This window comes from Dreissena polymorpha, chromosome 4 (genome assembly GCF_020536995.1).
Source record: "Dreissena polymorpha isolate Duluth1 chromosome 4, UMN_Dpol_1.0, whole genome shotgun sequence".
Classification (NCBI taxonomy): Eukaryota; Metazoa; Mollusca; class Bivalvia; order Myida; family Dreissenidae; genus Dreissena; species Dreissena polymorpha.
Genome location: NC_068358.1, coordinates 116,612,898 through 116,636,905, shown reverse-complemented (window position 1 = coordinate 116,636,905; position 24,008 = coordinate 116,612,898). Strand labels below are relative to the sequence as shown.

Sequence of the window (24,008 nt, the reverse complement as noted above, 5' to 3'; positions counted from 1 at the left end):
ATTTCCCTATATGTAGGCACATGTTTCCTATAACACAATTTTAAGTGAACAAATAATAAACATAAAATCAATTACTGCTGGTTCTAAAAGTTTCACAGGGACAATATTTATAAGTATTAAAATACATGGTTGACGGACCATGTTTTACAGCTAGGTCCGTGTATTTCAGAAACATCAAAAAAGTTATTTGTAATGTATAAATTTATTTCAGAAAAATACGATACCGTACTAGCCATCGATATGCCCCTTTTAAAATAAGGTAGCGACACTGGATTATATTCATGGCCTTTGTCCGACTGTCTGTCATCATTTTGATGATTGTCCTTCTTCAAGTGCTATTGCAACAGGGTATACCTTTTCACAGCTTGCAACATGGTATACCTTTTCACAGCTTTCACTATTTAAAGTTTCAAACAAATATAAGCAGCAGAAGGTAGACTCAATGATATGGTTATATTTCGTTGTCAAAGGTCATATGCAACTTACTCCTATAAATATGAGGTCAATATACATCGACCTCATATCGTTTAACGTCAATTTGCCGTAGCATTGTTCTGACATGAAATCATATCGGAAGCTTTAACGGCTGAAAATTCATATAACAGCGCAGAATCTTCATGGAAGAGTTATTAAACATAAAAATATATACATTATTTTAATGCCCCCCCCCTTCGAAGAAGAAGGGGTATATTGTTTTGCACATGTTGGTTGGTCGGTCCGTCAGTCTTTCGGTCGGTCGGTCCGTCCACCAGATGGTTTCCGGATGATAACTCAAGAACGCTTTGGCCTAGGGTCATGAAACTTGATAGGTACATTGATCATGACTGGCAGATGACCCCTATTGATTTTCAGGTCACTAGGTCAAAGGTCAAGGTCACAGTGACTTGAAATAGTAAAATAGTTTCCGGATGATAACTCAAGAATGCTTACGCCTAGGTTCATGAAACTTCATAGGTGCATTGATCATGACTAGATGACCCCTATTGATTTTCAGGTCACTAGGTCAAATGTAAAGGTCACAGTGACTCAAAACAGTAAAATGGTTTCCGGATGATAACTCAAGAATGCTTATGCCTAGGATCATGAAACTTCACAGGTACATTGATCATGACTGGCAGATGACCCCTATTGATTTTTAGGTCACTAGGTCAAAGGTCAAGGTCACAGTGACTCGAAACAGTTAAATGGTTTCCTGATGATAACTCAGGAATAATGAGGCCTAGGATCATAAAACTTCATAGGTACATTGATCATGACTGGCAGATGACCCCTATTGATTTTCAGGTCACTAGGTCAAAGGTCAAGGTCACAGTGACAGAAACGTATTCATACAATGGCTGCCACTACAACTGACAGCCCATTTGGGGGGCATGCATGTTTTACAAACAGCCCTTTTACTAATTGCATTAGAAGATGTTTATTTAAAACTTACAAGTAATGCTATTCCAGATATGAAAACACTAGCTTTAGACTTGTGTTCTACATTTAAAATTTTAAGTGCTGAAACCTTATTTTAGTGCATTTTTATGTGAAAAGTATGTAACTCATAATTATCCCCCGCCAGAGGCGGAGGGATATTGTTTTGGCGTTGTCCGTCTGTCCGTCCGTCCGGCACTTTTGTGTCCGGAGCCATATCTTGGAAGTTCTTTGGTGGATTTCATTTAAACTTGGTATGAGTATATATATGCATAAGAGGATGATGCACGCCAAATGGCATTGTACACCATCTGTTAAAAACAGACTTATGGCCCTTTGTATCTTGAAAAAATGCTTTTTAGTGTCCGGAGCCATATCTTGGAAGTTCTTTGGCGGATTTCATTGAAACTTGGTATGAGTATATATATGCATAAGAGGATGATGCACGCCAAATGGCATTGTACACCATCTGTTAAAAACAGACTTATGGCTCTTTGTATCTTGAAAAAATGCTTTTTACTATAGGCACTTATGTGTCCGGAGCCATATCTTGGAAGTGCTTTGGCGGATTTCATTTAAACTTGGTATGAGTATATATATGCATAAGAGGATGATGCACGCCAAATGGCATTGTACACCATCTGTTAAAAACAGACTTATTGCCCTTTGTATCTTGAAAAAATGCTTTTTACTATAGGCATTTTTGTGTCCGGAGCCATATCTTGGAAGCGCTTTGGCGGATTTCTTTGAAACTTGGTATGAATATATTCCCGTTCTCTCCGGCAATATATAACCACTCCCACCCACATCCTTGGAGACACATTAGATCTTATCATCAGCAACCTGCCATACAAAAGCTGTCCCATATACAGACCACCACCTTGTTGCTGTGAAACTCGATAACCCTTGCAATGACAATTAGTAGGAACAGTAGGTAATATCCCTTAAAGTGCCAGATTCATTTGAATTATTTTGTTGTTACCTATTATATTTATGAAGTTAACCATCATCCTCTCAAACATCATCATGGAAATGAAGTATGATTTACAAAGTGAATACATGTGACTAATCCTGTTTCCAAAATGACACCAATGATTCCCGTACCCAATGATAAATGATTAACCATCAAAACATTTCCAGGTATGTCATGGCAGATGTTGTGTTCACTCTGCAACACTCTGAAAATTGAGCGTATGTAAACGTTGAATGTTTTTGTGGAAAACGCACGACTCATTAATTCACCTAAATAAATTGTGAAGGCTTAAGAACCTTCCTTTGTCTTAGTTTTATGTTATTGTCCTCCGTCCGTCCATCTATCATTATGTTCATCCGTCCAATTTGCACCCATCCTCAAACAAAGCATATGTTGCGGGGGATACCTTGGGCCTTTCAGGCCCTCTTGTTATTATCCCCATGCTTTTTAAAAAGTGTGGGGATATTGTGGTTATATCCGCCATCTGTCTCTTGGTCCGACCGTCCGTCCTGGCCTATCTCCTCCTACACTATGAGCACTAGAACCTTGAAACTTGCACACATGGTAGCTATGAGCATATGTGTGACCCTGCACTATTTGGAATTTTGATCTGACCCCTCAGTCAACAGTTATGGGGGTTGGGGTGGAGCCGGGTCAGAGATCTTAACGCGTTTTTATGTCCCCTGTAGGGTGGCATATAGCAGTTGAACTGTCCGTCAGTCAGTATGTCAGTCTGACCGTGGATCCGAAAAAACTAACATTGGCCATAACTTTTTAAATATTGAAGATAGCAGCTTGATATTTGGCATGCATGTGTATCTCATGGAGCTGCACATTTTGAGTGGTAAAATTTCAAGGTGAACATCATCCTTCCAGGTCTAGGGATCGAAAAAACAAAGTCAAGGGAAGTAATAAGCTTTTAATTGACATAATTATCTGACCTGCCAAATTATATAAAAAAATGTAATAAATAAAAGTTGTGCAGTAGGCGGCATTGTGTTTCTGACAAACAAATCGTGGTAAAAGGTCAAGGTCATCCTCTAAGGTCAAAAATACAAATCAAAGGGAAGTAATAAGCTTTAAAGGGAGATAATTATTCAATATTGAACATAGCAACTTGATATTTGGCATGCATGTGCATCTCATGGAGCTGCACGTTGAGTGGTGAATCTACAGTCACGGTAGTGGCTTTTAATTATTTGCTACTTAAAATAGAGAGTGGCTTTTAATTATTTGCTACTTAAAATAGAGATTTGTTAGAGACAATTATTTTCAAGGGAAGTAATTTATATAATTATAAATCTCATATTGTATATTTCCTTACCAAGAATTTAACTTCTTTTCACAGTTACTGTACACATTTTTTATTTTGATTATTTTTAACTCAAATGAATGATTTGTCAAAGTTTTTTAATGATATAATTATCATTTCTTTACTGTACTAATTTGTGAATGTTAGGGTTCATTACATACCTATGTCTATAGGTACATGATGAACTCTGGCTATGATCTCTTTGATAAACCACAGGCCTTGGTTGTCAGTGATGTCTGACTTGGTTATTTTGACTGTCTACAGACCCCTCCCCCCTTGATTGGATTGGACAAAATCCAAGGGAAGTAATAAGCTTTAAAGAGAGATGATTTCTATACCTGCCAAATGATAAATAGAAATTTTATCTCAAAGTGGCGCAGTAGGGGGCATTGTGTTTCTGACGAACACATCTCTTGTTTGTGAGTTACCCGTGCCACAGCTTAAAAAAGTGATAAAAAATGGCCTTAACTCTGATTATGTCTGAAAATTCTGAACCAAAAGTATTGAGGTGCTTAACTTCACATACTAATAAGTGTGTTTGTAAAATTGTAACCCCTGTAGTAGAAATACTTTTGTGTTACAGGAAAATACAAGTTAACATTTTTTTTAATGGCAGCATACAGTAACTAATTTTGGAAAAAAGAATTTCACAAGTTCACAAGAAGGTTAATATATTGGTTAAGTTTGCTCCCAATAGCAGATATAATTTTGAGTGAAGTAAATTAACTTAAAGCAGACAAGGGCAAATCTTTATCCCCCCTCCCACTTGCTTGAAAGTTTGGGCATAGGAATCTGACAACTGAAGGAATGTGTGACCACTTATCTAAAAAGCAAAGTTAACTTAAGTTATGAAATGTTGCTTTGAATGATGGGAGACCAAGACCCAACAATTCAAAACAACCATAAGCTTCTTGTTTATTTCTCCATAGATTGTACATTATATTTATTGAAAAATTCTAGTTTTACAACCAAACAAATAAAATAACCAATTAACATGAGAACCAACTCGTCACAAAATATGCTCATTAAAGGTCTTCAAGGTTACATTTATCTGCTTAAGATGTATAAATTTGTTGTACATTAGATGGCACAGAAAACAATAGATTAACTCTTTCAGTGCTGGAACCTAATTTTGAAGGCCTTTGCAAACAGTTTAGATCCAGATGAGACGCCACAGAAAGTGGCGTCTCATCAGGATCCAAACTATTTGCTATTCTGATAGTGGTCTTTGAAAAAAATCGAAAAAAATGCTAATTGTAAAAATTCAGCAGGTATATTTTAGCAGACGACAAATTTCCCAGCATGCAAAGGGTCAAGAAACATGGCTTTGCTATGAAACCAGGTATTCAAAGTTTAAACAAACATTAATCTAATTTATTAAAATGTATTATTTATTAAAATTATTAATGTGCAGTCTAAAGTTTGGTCCACGTGTAAGCTACATACATTGTATACACACACGTTTAGCATAATCCAAACTTAAGAAAGTAAGCAGACACTGTTTTATATAATTCAAGGGCAATTATTCAAAACAGCTTTATGCAATTGCCTTGTTATCCAACTTATTGGAGTTTATATGCGCACATACATTACCACCAAGTTTGATGATGATCTAATGTAATCGATTTGAGTTGAGACGGGACAAGGTGAATTGTGGTGTTTTTGTTTTTTAATTGAATCCAAGGGCCATAATTATTGTTATCAAACCTGCCCAAGATATTATGCCCATAAACAGTATTACCAAGTTTAGTGAAGATTTTATTGAAACTGTTCGAGTTATTTGAGACGACATCGTTCTGGATGCAGCCCAATCTCCCGCCAGCATCAGGTGTTCCCATTATAACCATTTCATATAATTGGTTGCTATCCATAGACATACAGCTGGATGGAAAATAGAAATACAACGTTGAGGTGGTCTCTTTATTGGTACAAATATGAAATTATGCAAGTATTTTATAATATATTTATATAAGACATTTCAAATGATATTTCAGAACAAAAGTATGTTAGCCACTTAATTGCTTCATAAAAGCTTTTTAACATAGTTATACAAATTTGTAAAACATTTTTAAAGAATGCCTGAACACTTACATTTGTGTGGAAGTACTTTATACTAGACCTCAAGACTAGCACAAAAAGTACGAGACCCATATAATTATTTAACCGAATTGATCTATTGAGTTGTTGTTTCATATTCAGTAAACATATGTGTTAAGTTCTACAAATCATAAAAAATACTGTAATGTAATAATGGTTTATTTTATTTAAAATTTGTGCAAGAATGACTCACTTTTTATTATCTTTTACAATAAATACATTATCTTTAAAAATCCAAGACAAAATGGTAAAACAACAATTGCAAGTACAAAGACAACATATGTAAGTCTAGAACAAGCACCTGCTCAATTACAGTAGTTTTGATCCAAAGTTTAAAATACAAAATACAAACATAACAACAAGTAAATTGAAAACAAGGCACTGTGTACTTCACAATGATTCTTTGACTACAACAATGTGTAATGAAACAATGAACATAGTTTTACAGGCATGAGATGATTAAAAATTAGCAGTTTTTTTTTAAAGAAAACTGAGCTTTATGCATGTGCATTTAGAACCTCCTGTATTTAGTCTGAGCAGTCTTCAAATGCTTATCTGGCATGACACTTTCTGCCTGGACTGAATGTTTTGTTCATGAACATGCATTAAGTCCAGTTTTCATAAAAGAGGGCTCAAATGCAAGTTTAAATTTGACAATTTATCAATCATATTTACTTGGTTGGTAAAGATGATATAAGCTAAAATGCAGAACTATTTATCTTGGTATAAACAACAGGCACAATCAATTTGATTCCTTAAGAAAGTATGACCAAAAAAAGTAAAGAACATGGGTTTTCGGACTCGAGTCCTTGATGAAATGCTTAAGTTAAATCTTGTAAAAACATTTCATTCTAGTCTTAAGAACACAAACATCCATTAAATTATTGTATTGAAAAAATGGTATTCAAACATTTAGGTGTTGAATAATTGATTTGCATGGTAACCTTCTAAGTTTAATAAAACATTTGTGTTAAAAAAACAACAACAAATAATAACAAAACAAGAGAATGGCTAGGAGAATTAAAATTAATATACCTTTATATTCCTCCAATTAGTAGTTGTAAATGAAGTGTGCATTGTTTGCATGGTTTTATAGTGTACTTCACTACAATGCCACTGGAATATTTGCAGTACAAAAAGCGCTTATGAAGCAGTAAGCTTTTGAACACTTCTGTATCATAACTGTTTTAAGCTGCAAAACCATTATGTCTCTTGAAGGAGGCCCATGCATTTAATCATAACAATAAATACATAAATGTGAAGTATTTGATGTATTACCAAATTTACTTTAAACATGAAATTATTTAATAATACTGCCAAGCTAATAAATTATGCTTAAAAATAAGTTATTACTGTATATAATACTATTTGGGCAAACACAAAAACATGCTTTCTTTGGTTCAACAAATAAATACCATTTCCCTTTATTATGTGTGAATACAATACATATGAGCCGTGCTCTGTGTTGTAAGGGGGTTTAATGCATGTGCGTAAAGTATCGTCCCAGATTTGTCTGTGCAAACCACACAGGCTAATCCGGGACCACACTTTCTGCCTTAACTTGATTTTTGCTAAAGAGACTTTCTTGAAACGAAAAATATCTTAAAAGCGGAAAGTGTTGTACCTAATTAGCCAAAGGCTAATCTGGAAGAACACTACGCACATGTATTAAACTCCTTTTTCACAGATCACAGCTCATTTCCAAGTGTGCAAAGTAAACAAAGGTTAATAAAATGATTGAAAAACATTAAAATTCCAAATTGAACATACATAATAATGTGTATCAAATAATGCTGCATTAAGGTACGTGCACTTTGTACTGGTAAACCATCTGACAAAGGAAAAGCGTGAGTTGGCTAACTGACATGACTGAAATTATGTTGAAAACAACTAAAATTCAAACTTATAAACAAAGAGACTGACTAGCATAATCTAATATGGTAAACTTCAATATTTCAACTGAAAAATGTAGATTTAACAGACATAAATTTAATTACTTATAAAATAAGAAATATGTACTGTAATGGTAATCTGATACATATCTATGACTGACTAGGTACCACCATGAAATGAAAGCATATGTAACATTAAATATAGATGTCATTCATTAACATACAATATTACACATTTTAGGAAGTCATCATTCATTTATTGTTCTAAGATGACACAATGTAAACTGCACATGTTTTGAGCTTACACATGTTTCAAGACACGGTATATAATGTGATAAAAGACCACATGCATATTTTGTACTGTACCCTTTTATAATGTGACAAAAGACCACATACATATTTTTTTACTGTACCCTTTGCATGGTGATGATATCTTAAATAGACAGTGCTGTAAAATGAATGCTTTGAGTGCAAGCAATATTCCAATGGTCCTGAACACATCCAATAAAAACAAGGGCTGTTTGTAAAACATGCATGCCCCCCTATATGGGCTATAAGTTGTAGTAGCAGCCATTGTGTGAATACCTTTTTTGGCACTGTGAATGGTGGTGGTGGTGGTGGTGGTGGTAGCAGAAGAAATAGTAGTAGTAGTAGTAGTAGTAGTAGTAGTAGTAGTAGTAGTAGTAGTAGTAGTAGTAGTAGAAGTAGTAGTAGTAGTAGTAGTAGTAGTAGTAGTAGTAGTAATAGAGTAGTAGTAGTAGGTGGTGGTGGTGGTGGTAGCAGAAGAAATAGTAGTAGTAGTCGTAGTAGTAGTAGTAGTAGTAGTAGTAGTAGTAGTAGTAGTAGTAGTAATAGTAGTAGTAGAAGTAGTAGTAGTAGTAGTAGTAGTAGTAGGAGAGCAGTAGTAGTAGTAGTAGTAGTAGTAGTAGTAGTAGTGGTAGTAGTAGTAGTAGTAGTAGTAGTAGCAACCCCCATAAAAGCCGATTCCTTATCAGTTCAATGGGAGACAAGCGGAAAAAACCAATACCACTCTTACTAAATGATCAATAAAACCATTATTTTATTATATAAATCAAAATAATAAAAAGTTATTAAAAGAAAAATGTTTTATCTTTCTATTCATATAAAATTCATTTTATTATTATTTCAGGATGATAAGTAAATATGTTGTTAATTGAACAAATTCAGGGCAGAAATATCGCTATCGCGTAATGCCGACTTTCGGACTACTTGCATAAACATGTGTGTGTTTACAATTCAAATGCGGATATTGTACACATCATGAATATTTATGAGATTGACGTCATCTTGTTCACGACTGAATGAACTTTACTACAATGCATTCAAAATTTACATAGGACCAACCTACGCCGAGAAAATAGTACCTGACTTTGACGATGAATAAAATTACTTCCGATGGTCCGAACAAAATTTTGAACATAGTTATAAAAACTAGAAAGTCTAACTTAAATTTTGATACAAAAATTATTTTCCGCAAATGAGAATTAGGTACCCGCATCTTTAAACAAAGACGCGCATTTATACAGTTGACCTCGGTCGACCTGCAGAGGGAGTCGCCATATTTGTTTTGCTACGCTAATCGGTATCGTTTGTGAAAATCGAAATGAATTAAACCATACTCGCTTAAACTCTACAGAAAAGGTTTGTTATGGTCATTTTCGATATATTTGTGTTTGAATTATGTTTAAAAAATATTATATAAATATTAAAACCAGCTTTCCGAATCGATGGGAAACTTCGCAGCAAAAGTTCGCTTTTTGACACGAAAAACAAGCGTTATTTCAATAAATATTTCAGTCCCGTAACATGCATACATCAAAAAAACGCATTAAAATGGTTGATAATAACTAATTGAATCAAAGCAGATCAATAAATGCATTTTTCTAAAAGTATTTACGTCAAAATATTGATTGTTTTAATTGGGTACGAAATTAAAATTGTATTCGTCTTGTTCGTACCATTTTTCGCGACTTTGCAAAGCTGTCAAATAATGAAGGATAACGACAAAAAAAAATAAAAAATTTATATGCATTTTAATAGTAAATATATATTTGATATGTCTTGTTATTTTTTCAGTGGCTACGATAAAGTTGTCTGAGTAGTGATGGAGTATCCAGGTCCCTTCTGCAAGGAAGTGGGAGTCTGCTACAACTCCATCATAACCAAGAAACATGAAAAATCCATTACTTTGACAAATGGCATTGTCGTTGAAATATTCAACTTCACGAAGAAGAATGGTTATACATTAAAACATTTTGTAGAAGTGCTGTGCCTGCTAAACGATGACTGTAAGAATGTGTCCCCATCAACACTGACTTCAAAAGTAACCAGTGTTCTTGACTGTAAAAAGAAGTTAGTAAGTAAAAAGAAAGTTCCTGGTTTTCAAACAGTTGAACAATTACTAAGAAAAGACTTCAATGTGTGTGTAAATAAGAAAACTGTTAAAGCCATTGGTGAGTCAGTGCAAGTTGCTCAAGGCTGTGAGCAAATATGTGCTGTGTTGAACGAGGAAGGGCCTCAAACTGAAGGAACTCAAATAGACATTGGCGATGGGGATGAATGTGGAAATGACACCAAGCAATTGAATTTTCAAAAGTACATGTGTCAGAAAATGAGAAAAAATTTAGAAAAGTTGAAGAACAAATAGCTACAGAGAAGTTAAAATTAAATGAGTGCAAACAGCGTATTGGGCATTATTCAGTGAAAAACATTAACAAAAGAGACGAAGCTGCAAAACTGAACCGAAAGTCTCTTCGTGATGCACAGAAGCTTGTGCGCAAACAGGCCAAAAAGCTTCAGACTGCTAGAGAAACAATTGAAATGCTTCGAAATGAAAACTGTTTGCTTGTTGAGTCAGTTGAAAGTGTTAAGAATCTAAAACGTGACAATGAGCTTGCAAACATGCAACTGAGAACTGAAATTAAAAAAAAGAGATTGGCTCAAAAGTCAAACAGCAGTTTACGAAAGAAAATTAAGAAGTTAAAGACTTCCGACGAAAAAGTGACCGCAATTCAATTAGTAAAACAAAATGCAGACTTGAGACAGAAATTAGAACGACTAACATTAATAGCCGAGGAAAATGATCTGCTGATTGAGGACTTTCACCACAAACTAAAAGAGACAAAGGACTATACAGACGTAATAAGTAAATCGAATAACACATACAGTGAATATTTCAGAATGTGCGTTATCCAGCTTGCTGGCTTAGAGGTAGCGACTGACAAAATAAGTCCAGTGATTTCTGTTGTAAGTGAGACAATTTTTGACAAGTGTTTTGCGAAAGGGGCATTGCCAAACAGCACATCTGTACAAAGAATTGTAGATGAAGGACAGTTCATCGCAAAGTCTTTTTTGGCAGAAAAGTTGGAAAACAGTCAAAGCTGGGGTCTAGGTAGAGATGGAACGACCCGAAGAAAACAAAAAATTGTTGACACATCCATTACACTAGACAATGGAGAAATTGCTAGTTTAGGGTTTACACGCATAGCCAATGAAACCGCGCAAACTATTCAAAATGTAACAAAAGAACAATTAAGCGAATTAGGATCATTAAATGGAAATTCGTCAGAAGACTTTATTGTCTCATCACTGGCAAAACTGGCATTCACCATGAGTGATAGAGCCTCAAATGAAAAGTTGGCTGATAAACTGCTGAACAAATGGAGAGATGACTTGTTGAAAAATTGCAGTTCTGAAACAGAAGTGAAAAGTGTAAAAAACTTCCATTGCATGGCGCATGTGCTGCTCGGGTTTCACAGATATGTTTGTACAGACATTAAATTACTTGAAAAGGAACTGAGTGAAGTAGGTGGCCCCCTTGGTCGTGACTCATTGCCAGCATTTAAATTCTGGTCTAAAGGGGGGACAGTGATTGAGCGTGTTGTGCGAACCACTGCAGACACCTTCGGACCTGCCGGGGAACATTATGGACTGCGTGACAGATGGGAGGCCTACTGCAGGGACAATGGTAAATATGTAAACCCCCACTATAAAATGCGTACACAAATCTTGAAAACTGAATTGACAATATTAAAATTATTAGTTGGTAGTTTCAACACTTCAATACTTTTAACAATACAAATCTTAAAATTGTTACTCCATATTTATAAAGTAAAAAAATATATTCTGCAACCATAATATCATTTATTATTAAAATGACATGCAATTTGGGGCCAAAAATATTTCATTAATCATTTTGTTCCAGGAATCAAGTCAACAATCGGGAACTACCGCGACAACCGGTTCAACTGCCTCTTTCAGACGGCAGCTGAAATCTTAGTCCATCGACAAGAGTTCCTGACTGTCATTAAAACGGTAAAAAAACCGAACAGAAAAATTCAGGCCGTATCTGCTGATTTGCACTGCACAAGGATAGCAACATTGTTAGCTGCAACCGGCTTGATGTATGTCCATGTGACTGGTCCTTTTGGCAATTAATCACATCAGGAAGTGTGCCATATCTGGAACTTTATCCCCATGTACAGTCACTGCACAAGTTCCTGTGTGAGATTAAGGATAATCCTGAAAAACTTTTAAATGGAACAGAATTTTGGCAGACAGAGTATGACATCGCCCAGAAAGAAAGATACCTGGTTGAAATTCACAAAAATATTAAACCAGACAATAATGACGCCTTAGGTACCATCCAGTGCATTGCAAAATCCATGATAAAGTGCATCGAAAAGCAACTGTGTGACTTTCTGCCTGGTGGACAGTTCAGTGGTGCAACAAGTAAAAGTGACCTAGACAGGACAAAGTTTGCCCACTCTACATGCGAACATCATTTTGGCGATCTAGACAGTTCACAGAAAAGACGCCCCAATGCGTCTCTCCATCATCACACATCTGTTCACCTGCTGAAAAGAAATCGTGAGCAGATGAAAAGATGGTATGATGGTATGACTAAAAAAGAAAAAGTAGCGTTGTGGAAAAAGGCAAGGAAGGGGGGTAAGGAATTGAAGATTAAACACCGCAATCAGGAGAAACGTGTTTATAGTGAAATTTCGGAGAATATGATAAATGAAGTGAGCAAAAAACCTAGGCAGTACAAAAAGAAAAAAGTAGTAGAAACTGATGAAAATGATGAATGTGAAGATGTGGAAAGGTGGTGTCCTGAAAAAGTTCAGACAGAAAACATTAAAGAGACTGATTATGTGATTGTTGCCTATCATGACAACTGGTACCCAGGTTGTACTGTAAAAAAAGAAGAAAATATAGTAAAAGTGAAATTCATGACATCATGTAAGGAAAAGGGAGTGTTTGTTTGGCCAGTGCGACAGGACATCCAAACTGTGAATGTAGAATTTATTTTAGACTTTGGGATGGTTCCTGACTGTTTAAAGGGTGGAAGACAATGGATGTTTTCCGAACACGAGAGCTATCAGGAATCGTACGAACTGTACAAAAGCACCTACTTTTGAAAAATGAGATACTTTGCTAAATAAAAGTAAATTGTGTGTAGCATGAGTGTGTTTGTATTGAAATACATGTATTGAGATGTTCCATATGTAAGCACTTGACATTATTGCTGTTTATTTGTTGAATGTGGTAACTGGTATTGACTTATTAAAGATTTTCACTGTTTAAAAGTGCATGTTGTGGTGTTATCCTTTACAACAATTTAGGTTATGAAAAAAACAACAAAATTAACATTTTTTGAATGAAAATTAGGGTACTATATTTATTTCTGATCATCAAAATAATGCTTTTATTGTAATCTACAGGAAAAATGCCATCAGTATGTCAAATTTCAATTTGATACCATGTATAGAAAAAATTATACAGAAAAAAGAAACAAATTATCATTTAAAGCGGGTCCGCGAATCGACGAGCAACTTAAAAGCTTATTATAGGGAAAAAATTCACCAAAATGGCCATTTTTCCGAAGATTCAAATTACCATAACTTTGTATGTAGTTGAGATAAATTAATAAAACAAACTGATCTGAGCAGGATTTAATGAGATCTTTCAGATTATATAGAAACATTTAAGAGTTCTGTTAGTTGAATTTTTTGTGGGGGTTGCTAAGTAGTAGTAGTAGTAGTAGTAGTAGTAGTAGTAGTAGTAGTAGTAGAAGTAGTAGTAGTAGTAGTAGTAGTAGCAGCAGCAGCAGCAGCAGCAGCAGCAGTAGTAGCAGTAGTAGTAGTAGTAGTAGTAATAGTAGTAGTAGTAGTAGTAGTATGCATTACAAAAATGCAGTTAGCCTTACATTTGGTAAAATTTAAATATATTACAAGGGAGGCAAATCTGTAACAATAAATTTAAACTTATTGCATTTGTTTCCCCTGTAGTGTATTACCTCCCCTGTCCTGCTTATATTTATATTTTTCAACAAAATTAAACATTAACACAATATTTAATATACGAAATATACAAAAAATCTCATATTCTGATAATATTTTACTGATCTACTGTATTTTACTTAAAGGATGATGTTTCATTGGACTGATAATTATAGATTTAGGATTACAGACCAGTTGCTTCAGTAATATTGTTCAGAGTGTGCCCTGTTGGCCGCGTATGCATTCTTGAATTATCATTCAAAAAACCACTTTACTATTCCGAGTCACCGTGACCTTGAACTTTGACCTAGTGACCTCAAAATCAATAGGGGTCATCTGCGAGTCATGATCAATGTACCTATGAAGTTTCATGATCCTAGGCCCAAGCGTTCTTGAGTTATCATATGACAACCACCTGGTGGACGGACAGACCGACCGACAGACAGACATGAGCAAAGCAATATACCCCCTCTTCTTCGAAGGGGGGCATAATAAACTATTTAGGGTTTATTAACTTCATATGAACAAATAACGAACACAATCATATTACACTTACATGTACAATCCTCTATATAAAAATCTTTGTTTATAAACATCCCGCTTAAACAGAAAGCTTTGAAAAGCTGATATAGTGCTGAAACAAAAGGATCAAAGGCCAAAGGTCTCTCACCTGAGGCCCAAAGAAACTGGACAGTTTTGAGCAATTTTTTTATGTTTGTGTAATATATGTGGCTTTCAACATTGATGTTTACTCAGACCCATTTTTAAACTCGGTCTCAGTTATTCAACACAATTCATATTCTGATCAAGGTTCGTGCTAACTAATCAAAAAGTGTGACTTTAAGTACATTTACATAGTTTCACCTGAAAGCATGTAAAGAAAACTGCCATAACCGCAGGGCCATGCGTTTAAATCCACCATTTTCAAACTCAGCCAAGATATCAAAGATATCAATTGAAAAAAAGTTCTGAGAATGTTTCAAGTAGAAACTAAATGTGACAGCCTGAGTGTTAACAATATTTCATTACAGCCATATGAGGACAATTGCGTCATCCCCCTGGTTGGCCATGTTTTCAAACAACAAAGGACATGTTCAAACTTTGCCCAGATATCATGAGAACACATATTCTGACCAATTTTCATAAAGATTGGAATACAAATGTACCTGTTTAAAGTGTTAACAAGGTTTCAGTGTAACCATATAAGGACAACTGCCTAACCCACAGGTGGCCATGATTTTTAACGGATTGAACCAATTATGACCTCAGCGGGGATACCATTCAAAGAAATGTTCTGACAAATGTTCATGAATATTGGACAAATATTTGACTACTAGAGTGATACCAAGCTTTTTTTTTAAATTAAACCTTTTGACCTCACCTGACCCAGTTCACAGCTGAGATATAATGATTAGAAATGTGACAAAGTTGCATGAAGATTTAAAAATAAATGTGGCCTCTGCAGTAATTAAAAACATTGTCAATGGTTGACGCACACGGAACAATCATCAAAGGTGATCACAAATGCTCAGCATGAGCTTGTTGCTACCAGGTAAGCTTAAAAGATACATGCAATCATTGTTAACGTTTAACTTTTTGGCAATCATTGTTAATGTTTAACTTTTTGGCAAACAGTATAGACACATCTAATGGAAAATATGCAGTTATTGCTAATAAAACAACTACTTAGCAATTTCAAGGCTGTGATTGCACATCAAGTCCATGAACAAAATAAAAATATATAATAAAAATTACATTCACAATCAATGATGATTCTGGTTAAAAACTTTGATTTAATTCACAAATATTAACATACTTATAAATGTAAAAATATGCTATTTTAAATGACATGTGATCTCTGCAATTTTATAAAGCACAACAAGGCTAATAGCTGACTAGCACCAGCACAAAATCACAAACAAATGGACTGTGCTCTGTAAACAGTGGGTTCAATGCATGTGCGTAATGTGTCGTCCCAGATGAGCATTTGTAGTCCGCACAGGCTAATCAGGGATGACACTTTCCGTCTATACTGGATTTCCACTAAGAAGAGACTTAATTTAATGAAAAATATCATAAAAACGGACTGCACAGGCTTATCTGCAACGATACTTTACGCACATGCATTAAACCCCCTTTTCACAGAGCACGGCTCAAAAAAGGACAAAATACAAACTAAAAGACAAAACAGTATTATAATGTACACATCCATGTACATGCAAAATCACAGACTGTGTGTCCTTTTGAACATGCAATGATTTGGCACCAGTTCATTACATGAAGATGATTGGTAGTGCAGTGATGGCGTGAGGTGTGAGGAAAGGGCAGGAACTCTTAGCAATAACTCAGGACTAGCTCTGTCTGGCAATGTGCCTATAGATGGCTATGTTTCATTGTTTCACTGTTGGATGGAATGCGGCTATCATCTCTTGTCCTCCTTCTTGGTGACTATATGGATCTGGAATTAACAACTGCATTGTTTAAGCAAATACTCAGAACAAAATAAAGTAGCTTAATACATATTCAGCCTTTTCTTCTGTAATTGAACCCTTTACCACTTAGATATGTATTTTTGCGCTTATGCTATCCCTTAGAAAATTCAATTTAAGACTTGTTTTACTAGATTCAAGTTTTAAAGGCTTCATTTCCAATCCTTAGATACTGATAAGCAGCAAACAGCATAAAGCCTGAACAGACTGCGAGTCACTCACAGGCTGATCTGGTTTTAGGCTGTTTGCACATAGCCATTTTCATTTAGCCTCTCAGTGGGAAAGGGTTAACTTTAAGGTTATTGTCATGTACTGGAAATAGGCAGCACAATGCGAAAATGATTTTTATGCCATAAAAGCCATTAAAAGGCCAGCATAGCCCCATACAAGCCGGCAACTCCCTGCATTCTTGTCTGAGCTGCCCTTCTGTTATAAAATCATGCAAGGTTTCAAGGTCTTGTAGGTGGACAGGTTAATCTCTTGACAAAACTGCATGGGTGAGCCAGTTAATATGAAGCTACTCTCCCTGCATATGGCATTAGACTCATTTTTGCATGAAGCCTGTCATATGGTGTCAATCAGCCACGTGGCGATCCATTTTTTTTCCTTTTTACCAACAGTGATTGACATTGACCTCATGCATGTCACTAACAACCCTATCAAGGACGGATATAAGGTATCAACATCTTATATTCAATTACAATAGATAAATTCCATTCTGACCTTTGAAAAGAAACAGTTGTTTTCCATATTTAATATACAAAAGTCTATGACAAAACCTTGACCCCATCCACCCCATATGCAGTCAAAAGCTAGGACTGGACAGCAGGTATTGATCTAAGTTTCATTTCAATGACTCACTTTGTTATAAAGAAATTCAATTGAATTCATGTTGTTATTTTAGCAAAATAGTGACCTTGACATTTAGCCCACTTACTTTTTCCATTCCAAGCAATTCTTGTGTCTTGCTAAAAGGTTTCTACATATGAAGTTTGATGAAAATATCTAAGTTGCCAATAGAGCTAATATGTAACTTAAAAGTGTTCAATGGCAATTAAGTATGGAAGATTTAAAACTCAAGCTAAGAAACTTGTCAATCTATGCCCTCCCCCTCCCCCACCCATCTTCCTGACCTCAATCTAATTACCAGGATTTTCAACTTGGTTGAAACCTGATTAACAAGAGCTGCATTTGAGAAACACAATGCCCCCATTGCGCTATGAAGTCCCATTGCATTTTAGAGAAAACATAGCCCATAACTTAGCCAAAAACAATGGACCAAAAAAACTCACAATTCATCAGTCATGTAGGTAGACTCAAATACAAAAAATCAGCTCAATATCTGAAAGCGTTGCCTAAAAACACCGGAAAAAGTTAAAATACAGATAAATGTCCAAGCCCCATAATTTCGACAAAAACCAATCAACCAGAACGAATTTCACATTTCATCTGAAGCTCCTGTAGGTAGACTCAAATACCAACAAGAGCACCGCATAACGGTTGCCACACTCGGCTGCGGGTGCAGTTTTGAATAAGTGAAAGCTTGTCAGAATTTTTTTATTTTTTTTTATAGGTCACAGTGACCTTGACCTGTGACCTAGTGACCCAAAAATTGGTGTGACATGTAGAACTCATCAAGGTGCAGCTACATATGAAGTTTCAAAGTTGTAGGTTGAAGCACTTTGATTTTAGAGCCAATGCTAAAAACCTTAACAAAATTTTGAGGTTTTAGCACGACGCGTACGGCGGACGACAATCTGGCTATGACAATACCTCGGGTTTTCTCCGAAAACAGCCAAGCTAAAAATGAGCTTAATATCTGAAAACGTTGCAAAAGAAAAAAACGAAAAACGTTTATTTTAGAAAAATTTGAACTCCAAGGGCCATAACTTCACCAAAAATCAATAAAATGTAACAAATTTCACACTTCATCTATAGGTCATGTAGGTAGACTCACATACCTAAAATCAGTTAAATATCTGAATGTGTTGCATACAAAAAATTCGTAAGACAGTAATTACATTTAAGTCCATGGCCCATAACTTTGCCAAAAATCAATTGACCAGAACGAATTTCAAACTTCATCTGTAAGTCATGAAGTTAGACTCAGGTACAAAAAATCATCTCAATATCTAAAAGGGTTGCGTAAAAAAACGTCCAGAAAACAGATTATTATAGAGAAAATGTTAAGTCCAAAGCCCATAACGTAACATCCAATCGATGAACTGAAACGAATTTCCCTCTTCATCTGTAAGGCATGAATGTAGACTCAAATATAAAAAATCAGCTTCATATCTGAAAGCGTTGCAAAAAAAACATCCGGAAAACAGTTATTATAGAGAAAATTTGTATCCACTTTTGTCTCAAATCTCTATTCCTTTTACTTTCAATCAATCAATTTAAGATGATTATGTCCCTTTAAAAACCTGCCAAATGATAAATAACAAGAGATGTGTTTGTCAGAACCACAATGCCCCTATTGCGCCGCTTTGAAATAAAATTTCAATATATCATTTGGCAGGTTTAGAAATTATCTCCCTTTTAAAATTTATTACTTCCCTTGGATTGTATTTTATGACTTTTTACCTTGAAGGATGACCTTGACCTTTCACCACTCAAAATGTGCAGCTTCATGAGATACACATGCATGCCAAATATCAAGTTTCTATCTTCAATATTGCAAAAGTTATGGCCAATGTTTTCAGACGGACGTACAGACTGACAGACGGACTGACCGACAGTTCAACTGCTATATGCCACCCTACCAGGGGCATAAAAATGATCTCCATTTAAAGCTTGTTACTTCCCTTCCCAAAAAATTAGATCAGTCAAAGGCCAGTATCTTCTTCAAAAATCAAAGACTGGAACAAATTTTACACTTCATCTGTACTTCATGTAGGTGGACTCACATACCAAAAGTCAGCTCAATATCTGAAAGCATTGTGTAAAAAATTCTGGAAAACATTTATTATAGTAAATATTTTGAAGTCCAAGGCCCATAACTTCGCCAAAAATCAATGGACCGGAACGAATTTCACACTTCATCTGTAGGTCATGTAGGTAGACACACATTCCAAAAATAAGCTCAATATCTAAAAGCGTTGCCTAAAAACATCCAGAAAACAGGCCAATAACTACACTAGAAATCAACAGACCAGCGCAATATCTTAAAGCATAGCGTAAAAAAAAATTGGGAAAACAGAGTGACGGAAGGATAGACAGACAGTGCGACTGCTATATGCTACCCTACCAGAGGCATACAAACTTTATCTTGCTACACTAACTATTTGGTTTGTTACCTCACTTATAATGACCCAGTTGGCAGGTTCAATGTTGCACTTAAGTCTCAATTTCTTGACTAAACCAATGCTCTCAGGAATGGAGTTTGAGGCAATGCCCTCGTCATTGAACGCCCCAACCTTCACATAATTGTCTCCTGTAGAACCTTCCTCTAGCAACTCAACATCGGTGTCCTTGAACTTGTCATCTTTATGATCTGCGTTACCACTCCGGAACAGGAAACTGCAAGCCATTTAACAGCATATTACATTGCAATTGACTTGAAATAAAATGACGTCTGTTGTTGAAATCATGATTTCAATGAAAAGAATAAATATTTCATAAACAGTCTTAAGCTGTCTTTTTTATGTTTAGGTGATTATTCATTCGGTAGTTTTATCAAATAATTAAATAACTATGATTTTACTTGTACATTAAAAATAGTCATGAGAATTCATTCAACTCAAACAAAAGTTGTTCTATATGAAGACTATTCCTTGTACTTACTTAAGTAATTATTAATATACTGTAAACGTATAGAAATTCGTCGGTATGAAATTTCGTGGTTTAATAAAAAACAACTAATTCGTTGACACGTAATTTCGTGGATTTCAAATTTTTTAGGGAGACTGACCGTCATAATGATTTAACTTGTATTAAAGGGGCCTTTTCACATATTTTGGAATGTTTTGAAGTTTGTCATTAAATGCTTTATATTGATAAATGTAAACATTGGATCTCAAAAAGCCCCAGTAAAAAATCAAGAATAAAATTTAAAAAAAGTAACACTCAGCAGGGCTCGAACCAGTGACCCCTGGAGTCCTGGAGTAAAACAAATTAGACCGCTCGGCCATCCTGCCAACTATGTATGTTAGACCTATTTTTTACTTTATATAAGCTTTATACATAGTTTCACAAAATATAACGACAACAACAGAACCCTCCAAATTATTCAATCGTTTCGCATTGCAACGCTTAATAATTTTCAGGTTTTAAATCGTCAAAAGATGCATATAATGGCTATATATATATATATATATAGAGAGAGAGAGAGAGAGAGAGAGAGCATGGTTAATGTTCAGTATTACTGTTTATGACTCACAAATATCATAACTAAAACGAAAATTTGCGAATCTGAAACAACTTTTTTCAATTTTGTCAATTTACCAAAACGTGAAAAGGCCCCTTTAAAACAACAAGAGTAATAACAAAGCATAATCTGCTTATCTGTGTTGACAGCAAGACTTGAGGTAAATGTGAACTGAAGCTTGAAACTGTTGCCGATAATTGTCGATAAGAGCGATAAAGCGGCGCACTTGTTTGTCCCCGCTCGCTAATTACCATCAATGTTGTTTTGACAATATTTGCTATTCTCAGTGCAATCGATCCCCTTGTAGTAACAATTGAGTAATAAGGTCCCCAAAATACATGTGTGAAAATCGTTATGTCTCGTTTAACTTTAATTGGCACTCATTGACATATGTGATAAATCTGAAAACTTTTAATTTGACGCATAGCGTAAGAGAACAATTGTTGATGTACAGTTTAAATACCGTGCTTGATTTAAAAAGTATTATTACCCAAACACTTATCAAGAAAACAACATATTGTATTAACTAGCATAGCTCAATCAAACAATGTCTCTTTCAAAAAGGTTGAAAACAGGAACAGTTCAGACAAGTCTTCCTACTATAGCACCCTTGCCCGACTTGACATTTGGAAATGACCGATTTCGGATAAAAAAAAATGTATAAATAATCGTTGGTACTTGATTTAGTGGTTCGGCGGACCAACGAAATCCACGAAAATTCGTACCACACGCAATTTAATGATTTTACAGTATTTATTTCCGATCAGCATCAAATGCCGTTATAATGCACATATATTCTAAAAGAAAAGCTGCTTGAAAATAATTAATAATTTGAGTTAGATAGATAGATAGGTTTATTCGGTATATACTTGTCAAATAGTAAAATGTAATAGGTATTAATTTGAGATACATTTACATTCATTAATAACATTTACAATTTTCACAGAGGCTTAAAACAAATTGACATAAAAGAAAAACAAAAAAACATTTACATACATTACTAATTTTTACAATTTTCACAGAGGCTTAGAGCAAATTAACTTAAAAACAAAAACACATATATTAAGCACAAAAATATCACAGATTAAATTGACTTCATGAGCTATAAATATGAGATACATTTACATTAGACTGATAACTATTAGTTTATTGTAGTCTGATTTAAGGACATGTACTGCCAGGAAAGCCCTTGAAAGTCTTGCGACTTATTTCTAGAGGGGTCCTTTACATTATACTGCTTCTTATAGCACACAAACTAAAACTGCATATTGCTACAAACATATTATTTAAAGGGTTATTAAATTATTTTATAATGGTGTTAGCAAATCTAAAGTTTGTGAAATGTATATGGGGTTAACAATTTGAGCGTGCACTAGATTATATAAACTCGGAATAAAAACAAAAAAAACAGGGGATATCCAAACACTTAAAAAAACAAACAATACAGTCGGCCATGCTCAACTCTAAAGGTACTTGTTAAGAAAGTGTTCTTTTACTTCTTTTTTTGTTTAATTTGAAGTGACTATATACCTCGAATAGATTCTGGAAGGGCATTCCAAGTTGATACACCATAATAATAAAACGTTGAAGCAGTTGCTGATTTTATGACAGGAACATAGAAATGACACTTGCTCTTTCTTGTGCAGTAGCTATGAACATCTGATTTCTTAATAAAGTTTTCTTTCATGTACACAGGACATTGTCATAAAAAAAAATATGTACATGATTTAGACTCAGTTGTTTGACTCTATCATTAAGTTGTATCATTCCTAGTTGGTGAAAATCCAGGCCACTAGCCAGGATTTTGAAAAAGGGGGAGGGGGGAATTTCCCATCAACGAATGTTATTGAGCAACGAAGTGGAAAACAGGGTAAGTGCCGGAGGGGGTGTTCCCCTCCTGCAATCGGGGATTTCAAGGTCCTCCCCCTAGAAGCATTTTTAAAATGAAACGTAAAACACTGCATTCTGGTGACTTTTTATATGTATTTAGATACTGAAGTTATATAGCATTTTTATATGATATTTCCCTTTGATTGACTTTACTCAGTGACTGATCGACATGTATATGATATAACATGCATGTTTTTCCCATTACCGTTTTTCATTTACCACCTTTATCGACCAGTCACAGAAATACATTATATTATACAGCGTTTAACCTGACACTAGTATGCGTGCATATACTTTGTTTACATATGCAACATCACATTTATAGAAAGCAAAATAAAAAATAAGAACGATATAAAATATCTTTAATTATTGGAATCTTGATAAAATTAGAGTATTTTACCATTCCAAAATTTAACCATTCATAAGTCAAGCAAAGTAAAAGAGAATATTTGACTTTTTTCAAAACAATTGTTTGTCTGCTACTACGGATAGTACCAGAGGCCTAGCAATGCTCCAAACGTGCTTAAGTGCATTGCACAACAAACACTGTTTAAAACTGGGTCATCTCTAATTTGCATCAATACCAGGGTGCAGGATCGCGTGACTTTGTTAATGGAAGTCAACACACCCGTAAGTGCTGATTTTTTTTCCAAATAACTCTGTAAAACAATTTTTCTTAAGAATTTCAACTAGTGCATAAAAGATAGATTTTTAAGCTGTGTATGTCAATGTGAAATACATCAGAATTACTTTATAAACTGCAAGAAAAACTGTCTTTTGTGCACTAAAGATTTTTGCAAATGTATTTCAATAATGTGACATATTTGTAAAAATAAAGTTCTGAACGGTGTGTTTACATTCAGTCCAGCCCATGTGTAAATACCTGAAAACCAGGCTTATTCTGCACCCTGAATACTAAACAGAAACAACATGGTATAACTGGTTACTTTTACTCTTGTCCACTATTTTTAACAAATTAGTTATCTTCTAAACGAATTTTAGAAACATATAAAACCAGGACATAAAAAGGATGTATTTGCCCATTATGCTCAAGATCCGTCACAATTAATGAACATTAAACATTAACGTCAACCTGATCAAATGTTATAACGGTTTAAATTCATTATAACACCAAAGATCTTCTCACATGTTGCTGTCAAAACTTCTATTGATTTCAGCATTTCTGCGGTTAAAAATTGTAAATAAAAATCACGGTCTATCTTGGAAATGACTTCATAGAGAAATTTAATTATATGGTGATCTGTTGG

At 34.8% G+C, this 24,008-nt stretch overlaps 2 protein-coding genes across 6 annotated transcripts in view; one reads left to right on the top strand and one right to left on the bottom strand.

Annotated features, from left to right (window-relative positions):
• Nucleotides 1-5,607: 5,607 nt before the first annotated feature.
• LOC127879420 (alpha-1,3-mannosyl-glycoprotein 4-beta-N-acetylglucosaminyltransferase B-like) overlaps nucleotides 5,608-24,008 on the bottom strand; it is a 90,534-nt gene continuing 72,133 nt past the window's right edge. For all 5 annotated transcript variants that reach the window (XM_052426234.1, XM_052426236.1, XM_052426233.1 and 2 more), the window contains 2 exons: nucleotides 19,781-20,003; nucleotides 5,608-16,450 (listed from right to left, as the gene is read on the bottom strand). In XM_052426234.1, the coding sequence (XP_052282194.1) occupies nucleotides 16,415-16,450; nucleotides 19,781-20,003 (259 nt within the window). In that variant the 3' untranslated portion in view covers nucleotides 5,608-16,414. The remainder of the gene's footprint in view (nucleotides 16,451-19,780; nucleotides 20,004-24,008) is intronic.
• On the top strand, nucleotides 10,532-12,630 carry LOC127879423 (uncharacterized). Its single transcript, XM_052426240.1, has 2 exons — nucleotides 10,532-11,678; nucleotides 11,916-12,630. The coding sequence occupies exons 1-2, from the start codon at nucleotides 10,532-10,534 to the stop codon at nucleotides 12,146-12,148; spliced, it is 1,380 nt and encodes a 459-aa protein (XP_052282200.1). The 3' UTR covers nucleotides 12,149-12,630.